General features: G+C 45.6%; 1 protein-coding gene and 1 long non-coding RNA gene across 2 annotated transcripts in view; both read right to left on the minus strand.

The window, feature by feature from the left end:
* The window catches only part of LOC127050878 (uncharacterized), a 31,460-nt gene extending 14,506 nt beyond the window's left edge, over nt 1-16,954 (minus strand). The window contains exon 1 of the long non-coding RNA XR_007774342.1: nt 16,730-16,954. This is a non-coding gene — a long non-coding RNA (uncharacterized LOC127050878). The remainder of the gene's footprint in view (nt 1-16,729) is intronic.
* Nucleotides 4,268-6,103, minus strand: SOX1 (SRY-box transcription factor 1). The gene has a single exon (XM_050950428.1). It carries the CDS (start codon nt 5,543-5,545, stop codon nt 4,439-4,441), a length of 1,107 nt encoding a protein of 368 aa, XP_050806385.1. The 5' UTR covers nt 5,546-6,103; the 3' UTR covers nt 4,268-4,438.
* Nucleotides 16,955-17,271: the final 317 nt, after the last annotated feature.

Consider the following 17,271-nt stretch of genomic DNA (forward strand, 5'->3'; position numbering starts at 1 on the left):
AGCACACGCACAACCAGAGGGTATTGCGAGAGCCGCCCACCAGTCTGCCATGTGGCTCCGGGGTGGGGCGGGGGAGGGGAAGTGGAAGCAAAGGCACGGGGAGGAGAGGAGAAAGGCAGGGGGCAGCGCTAAAGGAGTGGGTGAGATGAGCAGAGGCTAGGGGAGGAGGAAGGGAAGGAAAAGGGAAGGGGAGAGGGAGTGGGCGGGAGGAATGGAGCAGAGGGCAGGGGAGTGGGCGGGGGTCGGCAGAGGGATCGGGGCGCAGGGTAGAGGGAAATGGGAGAGGGCAGGAACACGAGCGGCCACCTCATTTCCCCCAACAAATCACGCCGCAAAGCAGGGTCAAGGGAAAGCACAGAAGCAGCTGTCGGTGTAGGTGGTGGTGCAGTCCCAGGTTATTGTGTCCCGCCGCCCGCCCGGATTAGCTGGGGGTTCCGGGGAGGGGTCTACTTTCTGAATAAGAAGAAAACGTTATAGCGCGGCCAAGCGCTCAGCGTCTGTCTCCCCCCGGCCCCGGAGGGCTGATGTTGCCTGGAGGAGGTAGCACAGCTGGGCGGGAGGGTCCGCGCCCAGCCGCCTGGCTCATCTCTTGAGCTTCCTCTCCCGCCGTGGCGATCGAGGGGCTTTGCTCTGGGTGTCCACAGCTTTGCGGGTAGATTCTGGAGACCCACCCCCTTTCCAAAGAGAGTATTTGAACGGGCCACTTCATGCAGCCTAATATCTCCCCCAAGAGCTCAGCGTATTCAGTCGCCAATGTCCCTCCCCCACTTTTACCAGCCCTCGGGCTCTTGCACGGTGCCCTCCCCACCAAGGGGGAGTGGAGTTTGCGGGAAACCCTAATCCCCAGAGCCCAGCACAACCCTCACCTCAGCTACTCGGGCTCCCCAGCCGCCCCCTCCCCAAACCGTTAGGAAAAGAGCTGCGAGTCAAGGCCAAGTTTGCCTTCTCGTTTGAAGTTTAGAAAGAATCGGCCGCCGCCCCCAGCCTTAGCAAGTTCTGCCTCCGACCCTGCTTGTCCCTCTCCCCAAGAGGTCTAGATGAGGGCCGGAGCCAGGCCAGGAGCCAAGAGAGGGGCAGCAGTGTCCAGGGGTGGGGGGCAGAGCTGCATCTCTGCCCCTGGGGGGGAAGCCCTGAATCCAACCCCCAGCTCCATATAACAGAGCTCAGTACAAACGATATTCTCCCCTCCGCCCTCTTCTTTTTAGTGCCTGGAATTTCCTCCTTTACTGAAAACGAAATGCGTAGTTTTTAATTCCTCCATATAGGTGATTTTAATAGCTCTGTCAATCATGTTATAGGATGAACATTTCATACATTTTCGATGTAAAGTACTTAATCCATAAATCGTTTAAACCTATCTTTAGTTTTGCATATTAAATTATTCATTTATATATAACTTGCAAAGAAAAGAGCCCGAAGAATGAACTATTTTACCATACCTAACCATATTTTTCCACCTAACAAAGTTGTTTTAATGTTGCTTGTAGATGCTGTCTATAGCTACACATGATTAAAAAAAAAATCCATGGAGCAAAACCAATAACCCATGAGCAGATAATACATTACATAGTCATATAATTCTGTCTTTGACATTCATGGAGAGGATTTCATTCCCTTGAAAGGAATGCGCAGAATATTCGATATTTATTTAACTGTATTCGGGTTTGTTCTTTTTAATCCCGATAAATTAAAAGTGCAGATATTTCTATTATTTATAGGGCTAATGCTAAATAGGGGAGGGGAAGGAAGAGTGAGGGGATAGAAAAGGAAGAAAGAAAAGAAAAATCTCGCCAAGAGTGGATGGAAATCGTTCTATATTTAGTTTGGAACTGTTCAAATGTTTATTTCCCCAAAAAGGATTATTACATAATTTGTATGTAGAACAGTGCATACAACAGCATTTTCAAATTATATTTTGTTTATGCAAATTTAGTGACTTATTTCTCCCCCGAATAAATCTGAACTTCAGTTACTCTGTAACTCTTAGAGGAAGGGCAGCTATCAAGGGTGCACCAAACGTTTTAAATATATATATATACCCTATAAACACACATGTGTACGTATACACTCATATTGCGCTATGAGCCGAGAAATATGTGTGTGTATGTGTGTGTCATATTAAGAAATAGTTCAACAGGTACTCAATTTATTCTGCATATTTAAAAGTACAAATGTGATTATTTTAGATTAGAAAGATGTAGGATCATGCCTAGCTAGAAGGAGCACAACTACAGAGCTTTCCCATAAGGTACGGTTTGTGTGTGCGGTGTTTGTACACGGAACGTTTCACAAACCTACTTGCTGAAAATCTAAACCTGCACACACAACGGTTTAATAAAGGATCCAAATAGTTACAAAAAGGATTTTTATTACCTTGTTAGAAATCAATAGACATCTTTCAGTAAAATTTCGCACTTTAACGAATGAGTGGTTTAAACAAAATTATCAAAATGACTCCAAATAGTTACATATGTCAATTGTCATGTAAGCATTATAGTTAAAGTGCAATCTCTAATACGGACCGAACCCGCTCCTTATTAACCAACTAACAGTGCCCCATTTTTGGATGGATAAATTACTTATTCACCACCAATAAAAAGATGCTCTAAAGCCTGCTGTAACGATGTTTCCACTCTGGATGTTAAAATATTTCTTCTTCTTTTTTGTTTAAATATGTTACGACTAATTTCAAAATTTATTTGCTACAATATGATTTTTAAATGCAATACTGAGTGCTGTCGTTACTATTAAATGAAGTTTACAGCAAACTTTTAATTCCAGAATATAGCAAGGTACCGATAAACACGTAGAAAAAAATATAATAAATTTTCAAAGCATTAAACAACATCAGGATCCTGTTAGGAACAAATACATCATTTTTGCTTGACAGCTTTTCACACCAGTTTTTAAGAACTTGCATTCCAGTTACACAGGATTTGTGTGTGTGTGTGTGCGCGCGCGCGTGTGTGCGTGCGTGAAATCCAGCGTTGTTTGCAGCCCCCTGGGGAGGGGGGGGGAGTTGGGAGGGCCAGGACTTCTTTTAATATTTTTGGTACAGAGATTGTTTTTCATTACACTCAAACCCAATCAGTTTCTCTTGCAATTGTTGTGGTGATTAGAGAGGAACTTGTGCATACGCTGGAGCCTTTGCATCCCTCCGGGACGAGGTTTCCCCATCGCTGCTGGGATCCCCAGTCTGAAATCTGAGAGAAAGGGAAGGCAGATCGTCCAGACCTGATAAGAGCCCCTAGCCATGAAGTCACTCCAGGTTTGGACAGTCAGTTCCACAAATAAAATAAACAAAATGAACCATGAGTACTATGGAAAGTATTTTAATAGGTCGCCTTCTTAACAATACCTTAACAGCTATTAAAATATCTTTAAAAAAAAGCTAACTACTTTTGTTACTTTCATCCCTTCAGTTTTATATAGATTGTGAGAAATCTAAACACAATACGGGATTTGTTTTATGTTATTTTCTGATCATTTTTTTTAAATTCCTTTTCAATTTCTAGGTTTACTGGTTATATTTTAAGGCATACCATGCGTATAAAATTAGTACCTTTCGGGTTTATTGAAAAAAAAACAGGTGACTTTTTCCACTTTGAAATTTATTTAACTCAGTAGTCAACGAACGCATCCTTAGGATTTTTCTTTAGCAGAAAGGCTTTTTAGTAAACTATATACACAATTCCCTCGTAACGCCTAAAATAAAAATTAATTCACAATGCATTTACAAGAAATCATACAAAAACAAACAAAACAAAAATAAAATAAAAAGGTACAATAAAGTATTACAAAACCAAGAATAATGTTGCAGTCGGGAAAAAAAAGTTTTATAAATAAACAAACAAATAACCCCCCCCCGCAATAACATCTACAAAAACTTTTACGTGTGGTTTTGGATTTGTCTTAGTACATGTGTAATAAATGAGAACTGTTTCCCCATCAACTTTGTCTTAATTAGGCAGTAAAAAGCCTACACAAGAAGCGATCCCAGGAAGAAGCGGGTAACGCTTCTGCAATATAAAAGTTGGCATCGCCTAGATCTTTGTGTGATTATTCTTATTTTTTTTTGTCTTTTTGTGATTTTTTTCTCTTTAGCAAATAAAACGCTCTGTGCCTCGTGGATGAATGATAAATACTGTACAAAAGTCTCAATAAAACACAGAAGTTCAGTCTAAAACGCAAAAACTAGTTTCAGAAACTAGTCCTAAAAAAAGGTAATTAGAGCAATCGTTACCTTTCCCCCTCATTATTAATTATTATTATTATTATTATTATTTGTTATTACAAGAACATCCAAACATTTTCTGTACAAAAAGGGAGCCGGCGGGTGTGTGCGCTGGGGAGGGGAGTGGTGGCGGCGGCCAGGCAGACAGAGGTACAGTTCAGCCGGGTTCAATGCAAGTTTCTGTCCCTCTCCTTCCCTCCCGGCTCAGATGTGTGTCAAGGGGACCGTGCCATTGACCCCCGTGCTGGCGCTCTGGTAATGCTGGGGCAGGGAGTGAAGCCGGCTCTGAGCCGCAGCCGGGTCCCCTCCTTCTCCGGCCGGTAAGTACATACTGATCATCTCCCGCAGGTCCCCGGGGCACGGGGCCCGTGAGTGCGAGGTGACGGGCGGGCTCACGCTGGGCTCCGACTTGACCAGCGAGCCCAAGGCGCCCAGAGCTCCGGAGGAAGCCGCCGCCGCGGCAGCGGCCGCCGCTGCCGCTGCGGCCGAGTTCTGGTGGGGCTGGGCGCCGTAGGAGATGGCCCCGTAGCCCGAGGGAGAGGCGCTCATGTAGCCCTGCGAGTTGGAGATGGGGCTGTACTGCAGCGCGCTCATGTCGTAGCGGTGCATGGGCTGCGGGTTGTGCGGGTGCGGGTGGTGCGGATGCGGATGGTGCGGGTGCCCGCCGCTACCCGGGTGCTGCCCGTAGGCAAGCTGCGCCTCCTGCATCATCGCGGCCGCCGCCGCCGCCGCGGCCACAGAGCCCGGGTAGGCGCCGTTGGCCCAGCCGTTCATGTGCGCGTATCCCCCGCTGGCCGTGCCGCCGGGGCTCTCCAGCCGCTGGCCCACGCCGGCAGGGCTCACCCCGACCCCCATGCCCACCCCGACCCCGGCGGGGCCGCCCCCCGCCGAGCCGGCGCTGAGCAGCCCCCCGGCCAGCGAGTACTTGTCCTTCTTGAGCAGGGTCTTGGTCTTCCTGCGGGGCCGGTATTTATAATCCGGATGCTCCTTCATGTGCAGCGCCCGAAGTCGCTTCGCTTCGTCGATGAAGGGTCTTTTCTCGGCCTCCGACATGACTTTCCACTCGGCCCCCAGGCGCTTGCTGATCTCCGAGTTGTGCATTTTGGGGTTCTCCTGGGCCATCTTCCGGCGCTGGCCCCGGGACCACACCATGAAGGCATTCATGGGTCTCTTGACCCGGTCTTGGTTCGCTTTGTTCCCACCGCCGCCGCCGCCTCCGCCGCCTCCCGCTCCGGTCTGGCCCGTTAGATTAGTGGGGCCCTGGGCTCCGCCGGGGGAGTGCAAGTCCGTTTCCATCATCATGCTGTACATTCAAGTAGCTTTTTATTTTCCACCGGCACCAAGCATAAAAATATCAAACACAGAGAGCCAAGAAGGAAGGGACGAGAAAAGACAAAAAAAAAAAAAAAAAAAAAAAAGCACACCCGGGAACACCTTAGGCAAAAAAACTTTCTCCTTTGAAAACCACTTTCAGGGCTTGCTGGCGATCTGGATTCAAGCTGCTCAAACAGGTGCAAGGCAAACTTGCTGCTTCACTTTGCAAGGAGGAGGAGTGTGCAGAGCACTCAGAAATGTCCTTCTCTCTCTCCGGCACACACACACGCACACCCCTCCTCTCTCTCTCTGTCTCCCCCTGATTCTTAACAGAGCTATTTTGTTGTTGTTGTTCTTTGTTAACTTCTAGAGAGCTTGTGTGTGACTTGCGTCCGCTGCTCCCAGGTGAACAGAGCAGAAGAAAGAGGAAAAGCTTCCGAAAAAAGTAATTAAACGAGAACTAAAAAAGAGGGAGAGGGAGTGAGGAGAAGAAAATAGAGAGGAGGGGGAGAGAAAAAAACCCCGGAGCCAGAGAGAAGTTGCACAGTAATTTGTTCTCTGTGGTTTCCCTCCTCTTGCCCGGGAGGAATCAGGAGAGGAGGAGCTGGCGAGAGACACACAGAGAGAGGAGTCCAGCAGCCATACACCGCGCACAGAACTGGGATTAAATGAGTTTGCCGTGGCCAATCGGAACGCGGCGGCGGGGGATTATTTGCATGGCGCGCTGAGGAGTGACGTCCGGAGGTGAGAAGTATAAACTATTCTGGGGGTGGAGGGGAGGTTGGGAGGGGCCAGAGCTGGGGTCACGGCTACCCTGCTTTGCCCTGCTAGGTAAAGAGGAGTTAATAGTAATTAAATACCATTATAATCCTGCAACAATAATACCCCGTACTCGAAACACACAGAGTGCTAGCTACATAGCCTACAAAAGTCAGGCAATTACAAAGTTAGAGATGACATTCTTGCCTTAACCCTGGCAGGTGCGTTTGTGCCTGTGTCAGGACTACACGATGGTGCGTGGTGGGATACATGAAATGTTTTGTTGGCATGGCGTTGCGTGCCTGTGTGTTCGCTGGAGAACCACAGGAACACACCATCTGCATTCCTGAGCGGTAGCCTTACATTTGAATCTTCTGCCTGCGTGTCCTTAGAGACCTAATGCTTCCTTAAATTCTCACTGAACTTTCTCTCACGCCTTTTAAAAGATGGGGGTGGTGAAATGGTTGGGGGAGCCTATATTATTTTAATATATTTACTCAATCCAGACCTTTTAATCAATCCAGTACATCCATATGAACGCACTTGTTTAAAGCCTGCGCTATTGACTTCCAGAGCAACTGTTACAGTGGTTTGTATAGAGTAGCACACCTCAGTAGATTAATAAATAAAATCAATATGCCAGTCCATAACTCGATGTTTACTATGTTAAATGTGGAGTTGAAAAGACAATGGCCCGATCCCGCACCCGTTACTCAGAGAAACCTCCCACGGCTGGATCAGCGCAGATCTCCGAATTGTGTGGTAGAGATCTCTCCATTCTTCCTAAGGAGTTATATCTACTGGAGCATTGCCTGAATGATGACTGTAAACTCGGACCATAAATGTTTCTACCCAAGTTAATGACATGGCTGTTCCAAGTACTGAAAATACACAAAGGCCTAGGCCATAATATAGGCTAATCACCTAAATTGCTATTATTATATATTAAGATCTAAGGGCGTTAAAGTACCTGATACTCCTAAATGTATATATAAACATCTTGCATTTCTGTAAAGTAAACATGGACAACTTAATTCTTTGTGAAAACGTTAAAGGGAACATTTTTGTTCCCTGCCTGAGCAGTGAGACAGATTTCAGTGATTTTGTATTGCGGTGCAAATAAGGGTGTATAACGAAAGTGACTGTATACCATTAATATCGTCCTGCAAATGCCCATTCTATAGTACAAATAAACATATATGAATCACGATCATAATAATATTTCATTGTGTGGGAGGAAATGGACACCTGGCATCTCCTCTTTTTCTCCCACTTAATGTGAGTGTTAATTTTCGTGACCCTAATGGCTGTCCAAATTACAGAAATAATACCAGTCATCGCTATTACTGTTATTGCTGTAGAACTTTTATATAGTAGGGTTGTTATAATATACAAGGCAACAGCGTGATGTTCTGTGTCCAGATTAAACAATTTTCATTTTAGATTACTTGACATTAAGTAGTAATCTCCTCACGTTCATTTTGATTAATTTAGAGGAATAATATTACTTTACATATATTTTCGATTAAATGTATGAGGCCTGCTCCTGCTCCCACTATATTCAATGAGAGTTTTGCCATTGACTTTAATGGGTGCAGGATCCAGGCGCTATTTTGCAATCTGCTGTTTGTTTCTTTGATGAAAAACTTCCCTTGAAGTCATTAGTGAAATCAATGGGAGATTTACTTAACTAAAGATTATAGGATCGGGACCTCCGTGTTTTAGTAGCTTGTTTATTTTAGTTAATGATAATAGTTTGTTACATCTGTAGGGGAAAAACAAGCCAAACAGTTTAGTTGTTTAATATTGCATTTTAAAAGTTACCAATTAATATGTGTGCGTGTGTGTGTGCGTGGAGGGGAATTGTTTAAGAAATAAATACGTTTCCCCTTTGACAGCTGACAAAGAAAGGAGAGTTGAGTATTGTAATAAACCAACAGATAAAGGCAATGATTTATGAGAAGTTATAACTGTTTTTGTCACTTAAGGACCGAGTGATATTTTATTTTTGAAATTAGATTTTAAAATAGCCAAAGACCTGAAAATAAGTTGTATGAAACAGTTTTGGTGCCATCTTTTCCATAGGAATCTGGCAATTCGTTTAACACATGCCCCGAAATCTAACGTTCATAACAGGAAGAAGTTATAATCTTTGGAATTTAGATAACTGACTTTGACTCAGTGTAGATTTTTTTCTCTATCAATCATATTCTCGCAAATTGTTTCCAAATATGATATTGCCCTTTGTTTCCCCGTGCATTTCAACTGACAGTAGATGCTTAGGCTTGAATTATATATACTGCGCTATAGCAAGTGTTCAAAGCACCCGCAATAAAGCTTTTATGGATTATGTTACTATGGCCCAGTTGCAGGCACTTTGGGTGCCTGCATTTATGAGCGTTAAACTCAAACGGCAGGTGTAACTTGTTGCCAAGTGACAGTTGATTGACAGCTGCTGCGTGTGCCAATCAGGCAGCAGCAGGACACCCAGCGCCAAGACTCCGAGTCTGGCAAAGCAAGAAGAAAAGCCGTACACTAGCTCATCCGTAATCTTTCTGCTTTCCCTGGAAGCAATGCCACCCCCTCTTCCAGTAAACAAACAAACCCCAAACAATACAACTCATCGGCTCCTTTCCTTCCACAGCTACAAAAATGCCGCGAAGAAAATACCCACCAGCAAACCAAACACAAACAGGCCAGGGCGAGGAGCTCTGCCCAGCACTGATGCTATTTGGATGAGGCCATGTCACATTGAGCCATCCCTTTGAAGATCTCCAGGGGAATAGCGCTGTATGATTGCAGCCCGCACACCCCATGGCCCCCCGGGACAGACAGCACAGCTAGCTGTGAAGAGAGGGCTGACTGCCAATCTTTGCACTCACACTCAGAGCTTCATTGGTGGGTTCATTGTGTGTGTGTGTGTGTGTGTGTGTGTGTGTGTGTGTGTGTGTGTGTGTGTGTGTGTGTGTGTGTGTGTGTGTGTAGTTTAGCTCCTTGACTATATTTGCACTTGGTTCTTGTGTATCCTGACAGGAGATTGTGGTGTTCTTGTACAACATCGACTTAGGATAAAGAGCAGCCCAGGGTCATGAGCAGGCATCTAAGTTCCTGTTCTTTTCTCTGGCCTCACTTCCCAGTATGTCCTGGTTTACAGAGCAGATCCAGGCTCGAGCAATCAGGCCTCCAGGCCTTGAACAACTAGGGTGACCAGATGTTCTGATTTTACAGGGAGAGTCCCGATTTGGGGGTCTTTTTCTTATACAGGCTCCTATTACACCCCCCCACCCCGTCCCCAGTTTTCACATTTGCTGTCTGGTCACCCTATTCATAAGTTTCCCAGAGTGCAGCCAGAAGCCCAGTGGACTCCGCGACGCTGTGTAATGGCAGGACGGACATGACCTGCTGGCATCGCCCGGCCGGGAGCGGAGGCTGCCGGCAGCTACTTGGGCTGGCTGCGGGGAAGAGATTTCCCTAAACTCGCTCTCTGCAGCGAGAAGTGCAGTTCAAGCCAGCCCGAAGTTAGGCGGGGGCAGGAGAGGAGAGCGGGGGCCAGCCTGTGTGTGTGTGTGGGCGGGGGACGGTATTTTTAGGAAATAAATACAGGGCTGATGCCTCCGCTCCTCGGGGACCAGGATCCCACGAGGAAACCTAAATGTCGGGGAAAGCCCGCCCAGCAGAGGCGTCCCCAGAGAGCGGAAGGCGTCCGCCCCCCCGCGCCGGCAGCAGGGAAGAAAGGGTGAAAGGTCCCGTATCCGGCGCTGGCGCAGCGCTGGGGTGGAGGAAGCGCAGGCTTGCCCCGCTTGCGCTGCGTCGGGAGCCACAAGTGATTCCCTCCCCCGCCACCAGGCTCCTCTTGGCTGCGAGCCGCACCTCCCCAGGCGGTGTCTCCCTCCTGCGTGAGCGCGCTTGTGGCGGGAAGGGAGCCCAGCTGGGGGATCCCGCCTTGCCTCCTCTGCAGCCCGCCTGCGCCTCCCGCAGCGGGCCAGAAGCCGGCGCTGTGGCTGCTGCCAGAGGTCGTGAGCTGCTGGGCCCCTGTGAGGAGGAGGAGGAGGAAGCAACGCCTGCAGCAGAGGACCCAGCTGCGGGCTGCAGCGAGCCAGCGCTGGACTCTGGAGGAGATCCCCAGCGCAGGCTGCGATCGCCGTCTGCTGGCTGCAAAGTAACTCAGAAACACCGCCTCGCTGCCTTGGCTCTGCTTCCCTGCCCAGAGCAGTGCCCGGAGCCGGCTGCTTCCGCCCCCTCCAGCTCACCTCTAGTCCTCTCTCCCCACAGCCCCGGATTCAGCCTCTTCCCCGTCTCATTGCAGTCCCGTGACAATCCCCGTGCGGATGTCCCCCCACAGCGTTGGCTTTAAGCAGCATCCCTTCCAGGTCGCCCATGCCCTTACTGAACAGGCTCCTGGCCAGTGCAGAATCGAAACCGACTCTGCTTGTGAAATCCAGCTCGGAGCATCCTCTGGACCAGCGACAAGCAACCAGAGCAAAAGAACAAGTCTTTAGTGTCTCGGTAACTTTGCAAGAATGTGATCATGCTTTGGACTCAAAGTAATAGCCAGTTGGGATGGATAGCGACTGAGACAAGGATAAATAAATAAAGTCCTTTCCCTTTCCAATACTAACAGTTAATCTGGAGATCCTAACTCCACAATCCTAAAGCAAATATCTAATCTCTCTGTGTGTTTTCTGTTGACGCTTCCTTGCTCGCTGGGTGAAAGCGTTTGGAGAATCTCTGGAGCTTTCGAGTAGGGGCTCACCCTGTGAACAGTACTCGCACATATAATTCAAATTTCACAGCTGACCTGCTCTGAAAACCTCAATCAGCTTCTAATTGAAGGGAAAACAAAATATTGCTTCCCTACAGCAGAGCTAACGATTTAATCATTATATCAGACATTATAGCTTTTAATTAGGCTAATGCTGATACTGTATGGAAAGAGATAATTCAACACAGTTCTTGATGAATTCTGTAATTGGGTTAACGGAGGAGCAGTTGGGGGAAGAGACGTCAATATTCAAGCTGTGTCTACAGCCACCAGGTTTATGAATGAAAGAAAAGGGAAAAGGCTAAACCTCCAGCAAGAAATGTCTTTCCCCTTTCCCAAGGCGAGCTGTGCCATCAAGGGAAAGCTCCAAAAGGCAAAGCTTACTCTAACCACACACCATGTACCCCCCCAAAATGAGCAGTCATGATCCTTCTCCAAATCCTTTAGTTACTGTTTTTTTTCTTATCCGTATTACGGTTAAAATGAAAACCCCAATGAGACTCGAACGGCAGCTTTTTATTGTTAGTCATACAAACTATTACTAGGAAACTGGAATGATTTGTCCTATCTCTGAAGTTGGGTTCGATCTTGTTTCCCCTCAAAATCAACGAAAACAGAGCTTCGTAAACATGGACCATTGCTCTTTTTTCAATGTTAGCGCACTGATGAGCAAACGCCAAAGTCACCAAAACTTAATGACAATAGACAGGAATCCGTAAGGGACAAAGGAATGGGACATACACATAGAAAGGAAAAACAGACGGATATTAACGTGTGACGATTAATGTAAATGTCGATGAAATATTATTAAAACCAAGCAGATTTCCTTAGTACAAGCAACAACTCCAACTGCGTGGGAAATAAATATAGCTCTGAAGCTACTTAAATGGAACTGACTGTACTCCTGGGACGTTTCTAGCAGTTCTCTAGATAGAGACACTAAACTAAATACAAAAGTGTATTCAGTACATTAGTCTGATTTTAAAAAAAGAATAAATGGTTGTTAATAAACAATTCGATAACTTACTAAATACATCTGTAATTATGGTTTTGTAAGCCATCATTATCGCAAAACCAGATGTTTAAATGAGGTCCGGAAGAGCCATTTTCCAAGGGAATTTTGCTCAACTTTTTCCAGCTCAAGCCAGTATTGATAAATTACTCTTCAGTGCGATAGGAAGAGTTTAGAAATCCCTAGCTTTTGTTGTCACTCCTTCATTTCTATCTGACACTGACTTTCAGTAAGTGCTTTATGTTTTGGTTGCGCCTAAATGAAATAGTATCGATCTTCTGTATGTTTGATCTACACTGCAGTCTGCAGTAACACTGAAGTTTCAACGGAGCTCTGGCTTGTGAATGAACTGGCAGTACCAAGTTGTCAGATTCAAGAGCTAACGATCAGGGAGAAACTGCAAGACACACTTAAATGATGTTGGGATTGTTAGCCTGAGACCAATGGTAGAGTTCTCTGCCTTTGTTTTTCTTTTTTCTTTTTCATTACAGGATATATCGATATTAGTATCTATTTGAACAGGGCCTAATCCTTAGTCCAATAGGAGTTTGGGGTTCTCAAAAAAAAAAAAAAAAAAAAAAAAAAAAGGCAGGACGAGTCTTTTAATCACGTTTTGTCAGAACGAGTCTTTTATAAAATGTTTGTTTATATTCCATATTAACCAGACTTCCAGCACAATATTGTTTTGATAGAGAAATATTCTGTATTGTGATCCATCCTTGTCTTATTTTGTCAGTAATTACAGTAATATTAAACGGGTCATTGATAAGATTCCAGTGACACAAACCCCTGTAATTAACAGCCTGAATACACCTTTTCTGCCTTACCTAAAAGTTGTAATGTTCAAGTCTATTCTGTTTTTTTTTTTACTGTTGAAGTACACACGTGTAATATGTGCAAGTCAGGATGCAAAATACCAAATGTATTATGAAATGTAGGTTTATGTTGTCTCATTTTGTCAGTTTTAAGGGATACTAGACCATTTCTTTTCACAGGATACGTTAAACAAAAGATACTTTAGACAAAAAATGTGTCGAATAATTGACAGCCTAGTATAGAGAAAAACATTGTAGTTATGTTTTTGTGAAGTTTAACTTTTAAATCGAGAAAAAGACCAGGTAAAGTGGGCAAGAAACGGGCATTATTAGAAAATTAGGCTTTAAAATTGGGCTTCTGGTATATGTATCATTAAGATACGGGAAAGCGCTACAACCACAGTACAGTATTGTTTGTAAACAACAGTAAGACGATATCTCACGAATTTATGGCGCGTCGCCTAGAAAAACTGGAATGATAGCATTGTAACTAAAATATTTATATCTGACATCCTCACTCGTTAGCCAAAAATAGAAAAGGCCTCACTCAGTCAAAGAGGTAGACAAGTCAGAACGAATTTACATGAAATAAGTAAATAAAGAAAGAAGAGAAATCACAGCAGCTTTTTCTGGCGGACCATTCTAGTTATTGCAAATTAGATTAGCTACACAGGCTTCAATATAAATATGACATGAGGTTCACAGGAGAGTGAAAGTATCATCCACTCCAATCTCTCTTTTCATCAAAGCATCTCACATAAATTACATCTTGTCCTTTAATACACTTTTCAATGAGATTAAAACATCACTTTGACACGATTTCAAGCCTTTTCAGTCGCATCCAGTGCTTATTTCAGAAAAAAACAAACAAGGGGAAAAGTAGGAACATCTAAATAATCTCACAATTCTATTCTGGAAGTTAAAAACACCCAGAGGAAATAAATGATCCTTTTGCTCCATCTAAAGCCATTAACGTATTCATCCAAAGGCATCAACCTAACTCCACCAAGTAAAGAGAATAATCCTATTTCCTTTGCAGCAAGTGGAGATATTATGACTACTTGGCTGCAGCTAGGAGATCCCCTCGCCGTGTTTATTTGCCTCTTTGGGTGCGAGTGATTTGAAAAAAAAATCCTAATTTTACAAGATCATTTCCCTGATACTTCACATTACACCTGCACGAATTGTTAATGAGGTGTACCTTCTGCACACTGTAATGCTGTATAGCTATAGAACTACACACGCTATACAAATAAATATTTTATAACATGATCATTGGAAAGCCTGAAAAAAGAGAGGTGGGGGGCGGCTTTATTAACAAACAGTCCAGAGTAGAAAATGAAAGCGCTCGCAACTTCCTACGTTTGTTCTTTAACTGAAACCAGCAACGTTGATGCAAAAGGTAAGATGTATACAAAACCACACAGATTCCGCTAATTTAGAACACTCTCAGGTCTATGAACCTGTGCAGGTAAAAAACAGGTTTCTTCGCTTCAAAATATAATACTAGCTTTTCTCTTTTTCCTTAGTGCCATGTACACGTAACTATCGTCCAATCAGCTCTGGCTTCCTAAACCTATTTGTAACGGAACTTCGGATGACAAGGGTTATTTATATTTACTTTGATTATCTGGATTTATTAATCTAGCTACTAATCCTTTTTGATGGACAATAATCTGCATGTATCGCTAAACTTGAGGAATTGAACGCCGAAACCTTTCCTTCCTTTTGATTCCTATCGTTCGTTTGTTTAGTCCGGATCGTATTTCACTAAACCAAATCCCAATGTTCTGGTTTACAGGAGGGTATTTTCACAACGTAGTTGTATGCAGGATCGTGTGTATCCTGCGCTTTGGCTACAGCCGCCCAATACCTGTCACTCCCCGTTTGCCCTACACCACCCAACACTTGGGCAAGATAGTCCTGGGACCAGGGCTGCATTCCTCCCCCCACCCCCTTCCAGGCACATGTGGAGCCAACTCCATGACTTCCAGAGATTGCAGGTTCATGATTAACCCTTAGCTCTGATGGGGCTGTCTTCCCCCACCCCTGAATGGTCCGTCTCCCAAGAGGGATTTGTGAAGTTACTTTGAACTCTTGTCCCAGGGTTTCATTTCCTACTATCTGCATGTGCTGCAAGTGTCATCACACTTCAGGGCTGATGGCTACCAAGGCACCATTGGCCTCATACAGAAGACAAGCCTCGCAAATTGGCTCCCAACTGCACCTCACTGTCACGCCCAAGTCAATATATACGCGCTCAAGTCAAGGTGGATGTTTCAACATTTACAAGGCAGAGCAACTAAATTACCCGCAGACCGCTGGGTTGTCTCGCCCTTTCCTGGATATCCTCTTAGTCCCAAGCGTGCACTAGCTGGGAGAACACCTTCATATTTTTAAAGTTTCGGGCCAACTTTTTAAGCATGCTGTAGTACAGGCATAGCGTTTTCCTTAGATAGGCAGCCTGACCTATGAAGTTTATCTCGAACGGAATGTTGCAGGTAACATAGCTACTCTCTCCCTAAGCTAACTAGCTACTATCTATATTTTGTGATCAGCAATGAGCTATTATTTAGCAGATTTGGCGGGAGGTCGCGGTTTACTTTACAACAACTTTGCTTAATGACAAGAAGAGTTTTCCGCGTCCCTTTCTCTAGTGAATCCTGTAAATATCCAAATTCTTCCCCTAATCTCTCTCTCTCTCACACTCCCCCCCTTAACAAAGAGGCTTTCAAACCGAAACCCGCTGCAGCAGCCTGCGGGAATCAATGCGATAAAACGGGGTTTTAATGGGTTAATTGACTGGAGTTGCTATCATGTTTAAACATCTGTTTCTGAAAGGAGATTCAGCCAAATCCTGTCCCCTCCCCAATCGATAGCTGCTCCACTGGCTGTTGATCGACCAAAACAAAACAAAAAATCCATTTTACCTTTTAAAGTTCGTCACAGTTTATGGCAACCATAAGGGGAGGCCACACACAATACCTACAACAGCTCAGGGCTAGAGGGTACACTCTGATCTCAAGACCAGGAAAGATTATCCCCAAGAATTAAGAGTTTCTTCAGCGGTACTTATTTGTTGATTGAAGGCTCTCGTCCTTTTACATAATGAAACTTAACGGGAGTGCGATTTCACACGCAGGAAGTAATAGATTTCCGTGTCACTTTCACACAAGGCTCCGACCCAAATGTAATTAGATCAGATCAAAGTATGTGTTGCCCCAAACTCGCGGGGAGAATAGAGAGTAGGTGCTGCTCAACCAGGCAGCATGAGAAATGCTCGCAGCCCGTTTGAACGCGCCTCACCCGGGGCAGGGCATCCCTTCTAATAGCAGAGGGCTGCCTTTGCTATTGATTTGGTTTTGGCAGGATTAATACAGTCAGGACCGCCGGTCAGTCAACGTTAAATTGATTCTTTGCCCCAAACAGCTTTCACTCAATGGCACTCGCGCTGCGACATGTTAATTTTTTTTAAATGTAATTGTAAACCCGCCGAGTTAGCGCCTTCTGCAGCGCGCAGGCGAGGGGAGCCCGCAGCCTCCCCCTCCGCTGAGCCTGGAGAGAGCAGCAGCCCCGCGCCACGCCAGAAACCACTCCACCCTCCGCTCCCTTCTGGGTGGGGGGGTGCACAGCCCGAAAAAAACACTGCAAAAAGCCCCGCTTAGTGTCACAGCCGAGAAACCGGCGAGGGCAACGTCCCTTCCCCCTGCTCTGTCAAAAGCAAGCTGGGAGCCGCCCTACCCTCAGGAAACTCCGCTTTGAAACCTCCCCTCGGCCCCCCCACCCGCCAGGGTGAAGACCCCCCTCCCCAAAAAAGTTCCAGGCACACTTACAGTTCCTCTTCCAGCTCCAGCCTCCTCCCAACAGCAGCTCAGGGCCAGGCTTTCCCCTTGGGCAATCTGACATTGACACCTTCCTCAAGCCTCGCTGTACAGACCCACACATCTGGCGAGCTCGCTACAGCGCTGGCGACTTACACTCGAGCGAGCTGGGGAAATACCTACCCTCCTAGCCCCTAGCCCAGCCTAAGAGCCCAAGCGGCTGTGTCACAGCCAGCAGTGCCCGGCTACACAGGCACACTCAGCACTCACACCCATCCACACACTGCACGGGGGAGAGAGAGAGAGAGAAGGAAATGAAATTTATTATTGATAGAAAAGACTTTAAAGACAATTTCAAGTTATTGTTTCGCTCTGGAAAAAGAGGGGCTTGTCTCTCCCCCCCCCTCACATAATGAAACGTCTTTTGTGTGGCCTTGAACAATACCAAACAAGTACTCTAATAAATAGCCACTTTTTTGTTCCGTCTCGACAGTGAATAGAATTGAGCAGTTGGTTTGAGAGCAGCTGGGACGCTGCTTTGAACAGGGAGGTGG

Source organism: Gopherus flavomarginatus, chromosome 1, assembly GCF_025201925.1.
Source record: "Gopherus flavomarginatus isolate rGopFla2 chromosome 1, rGopFla2.mat.asm, whole genome shotgun sequence".
NCBI classification, from domain to species: Eukaryota; Metazoa; Chordata; order Testudines; family Testudinidae; genus Gopherus; species Gopherus flavomarginatus.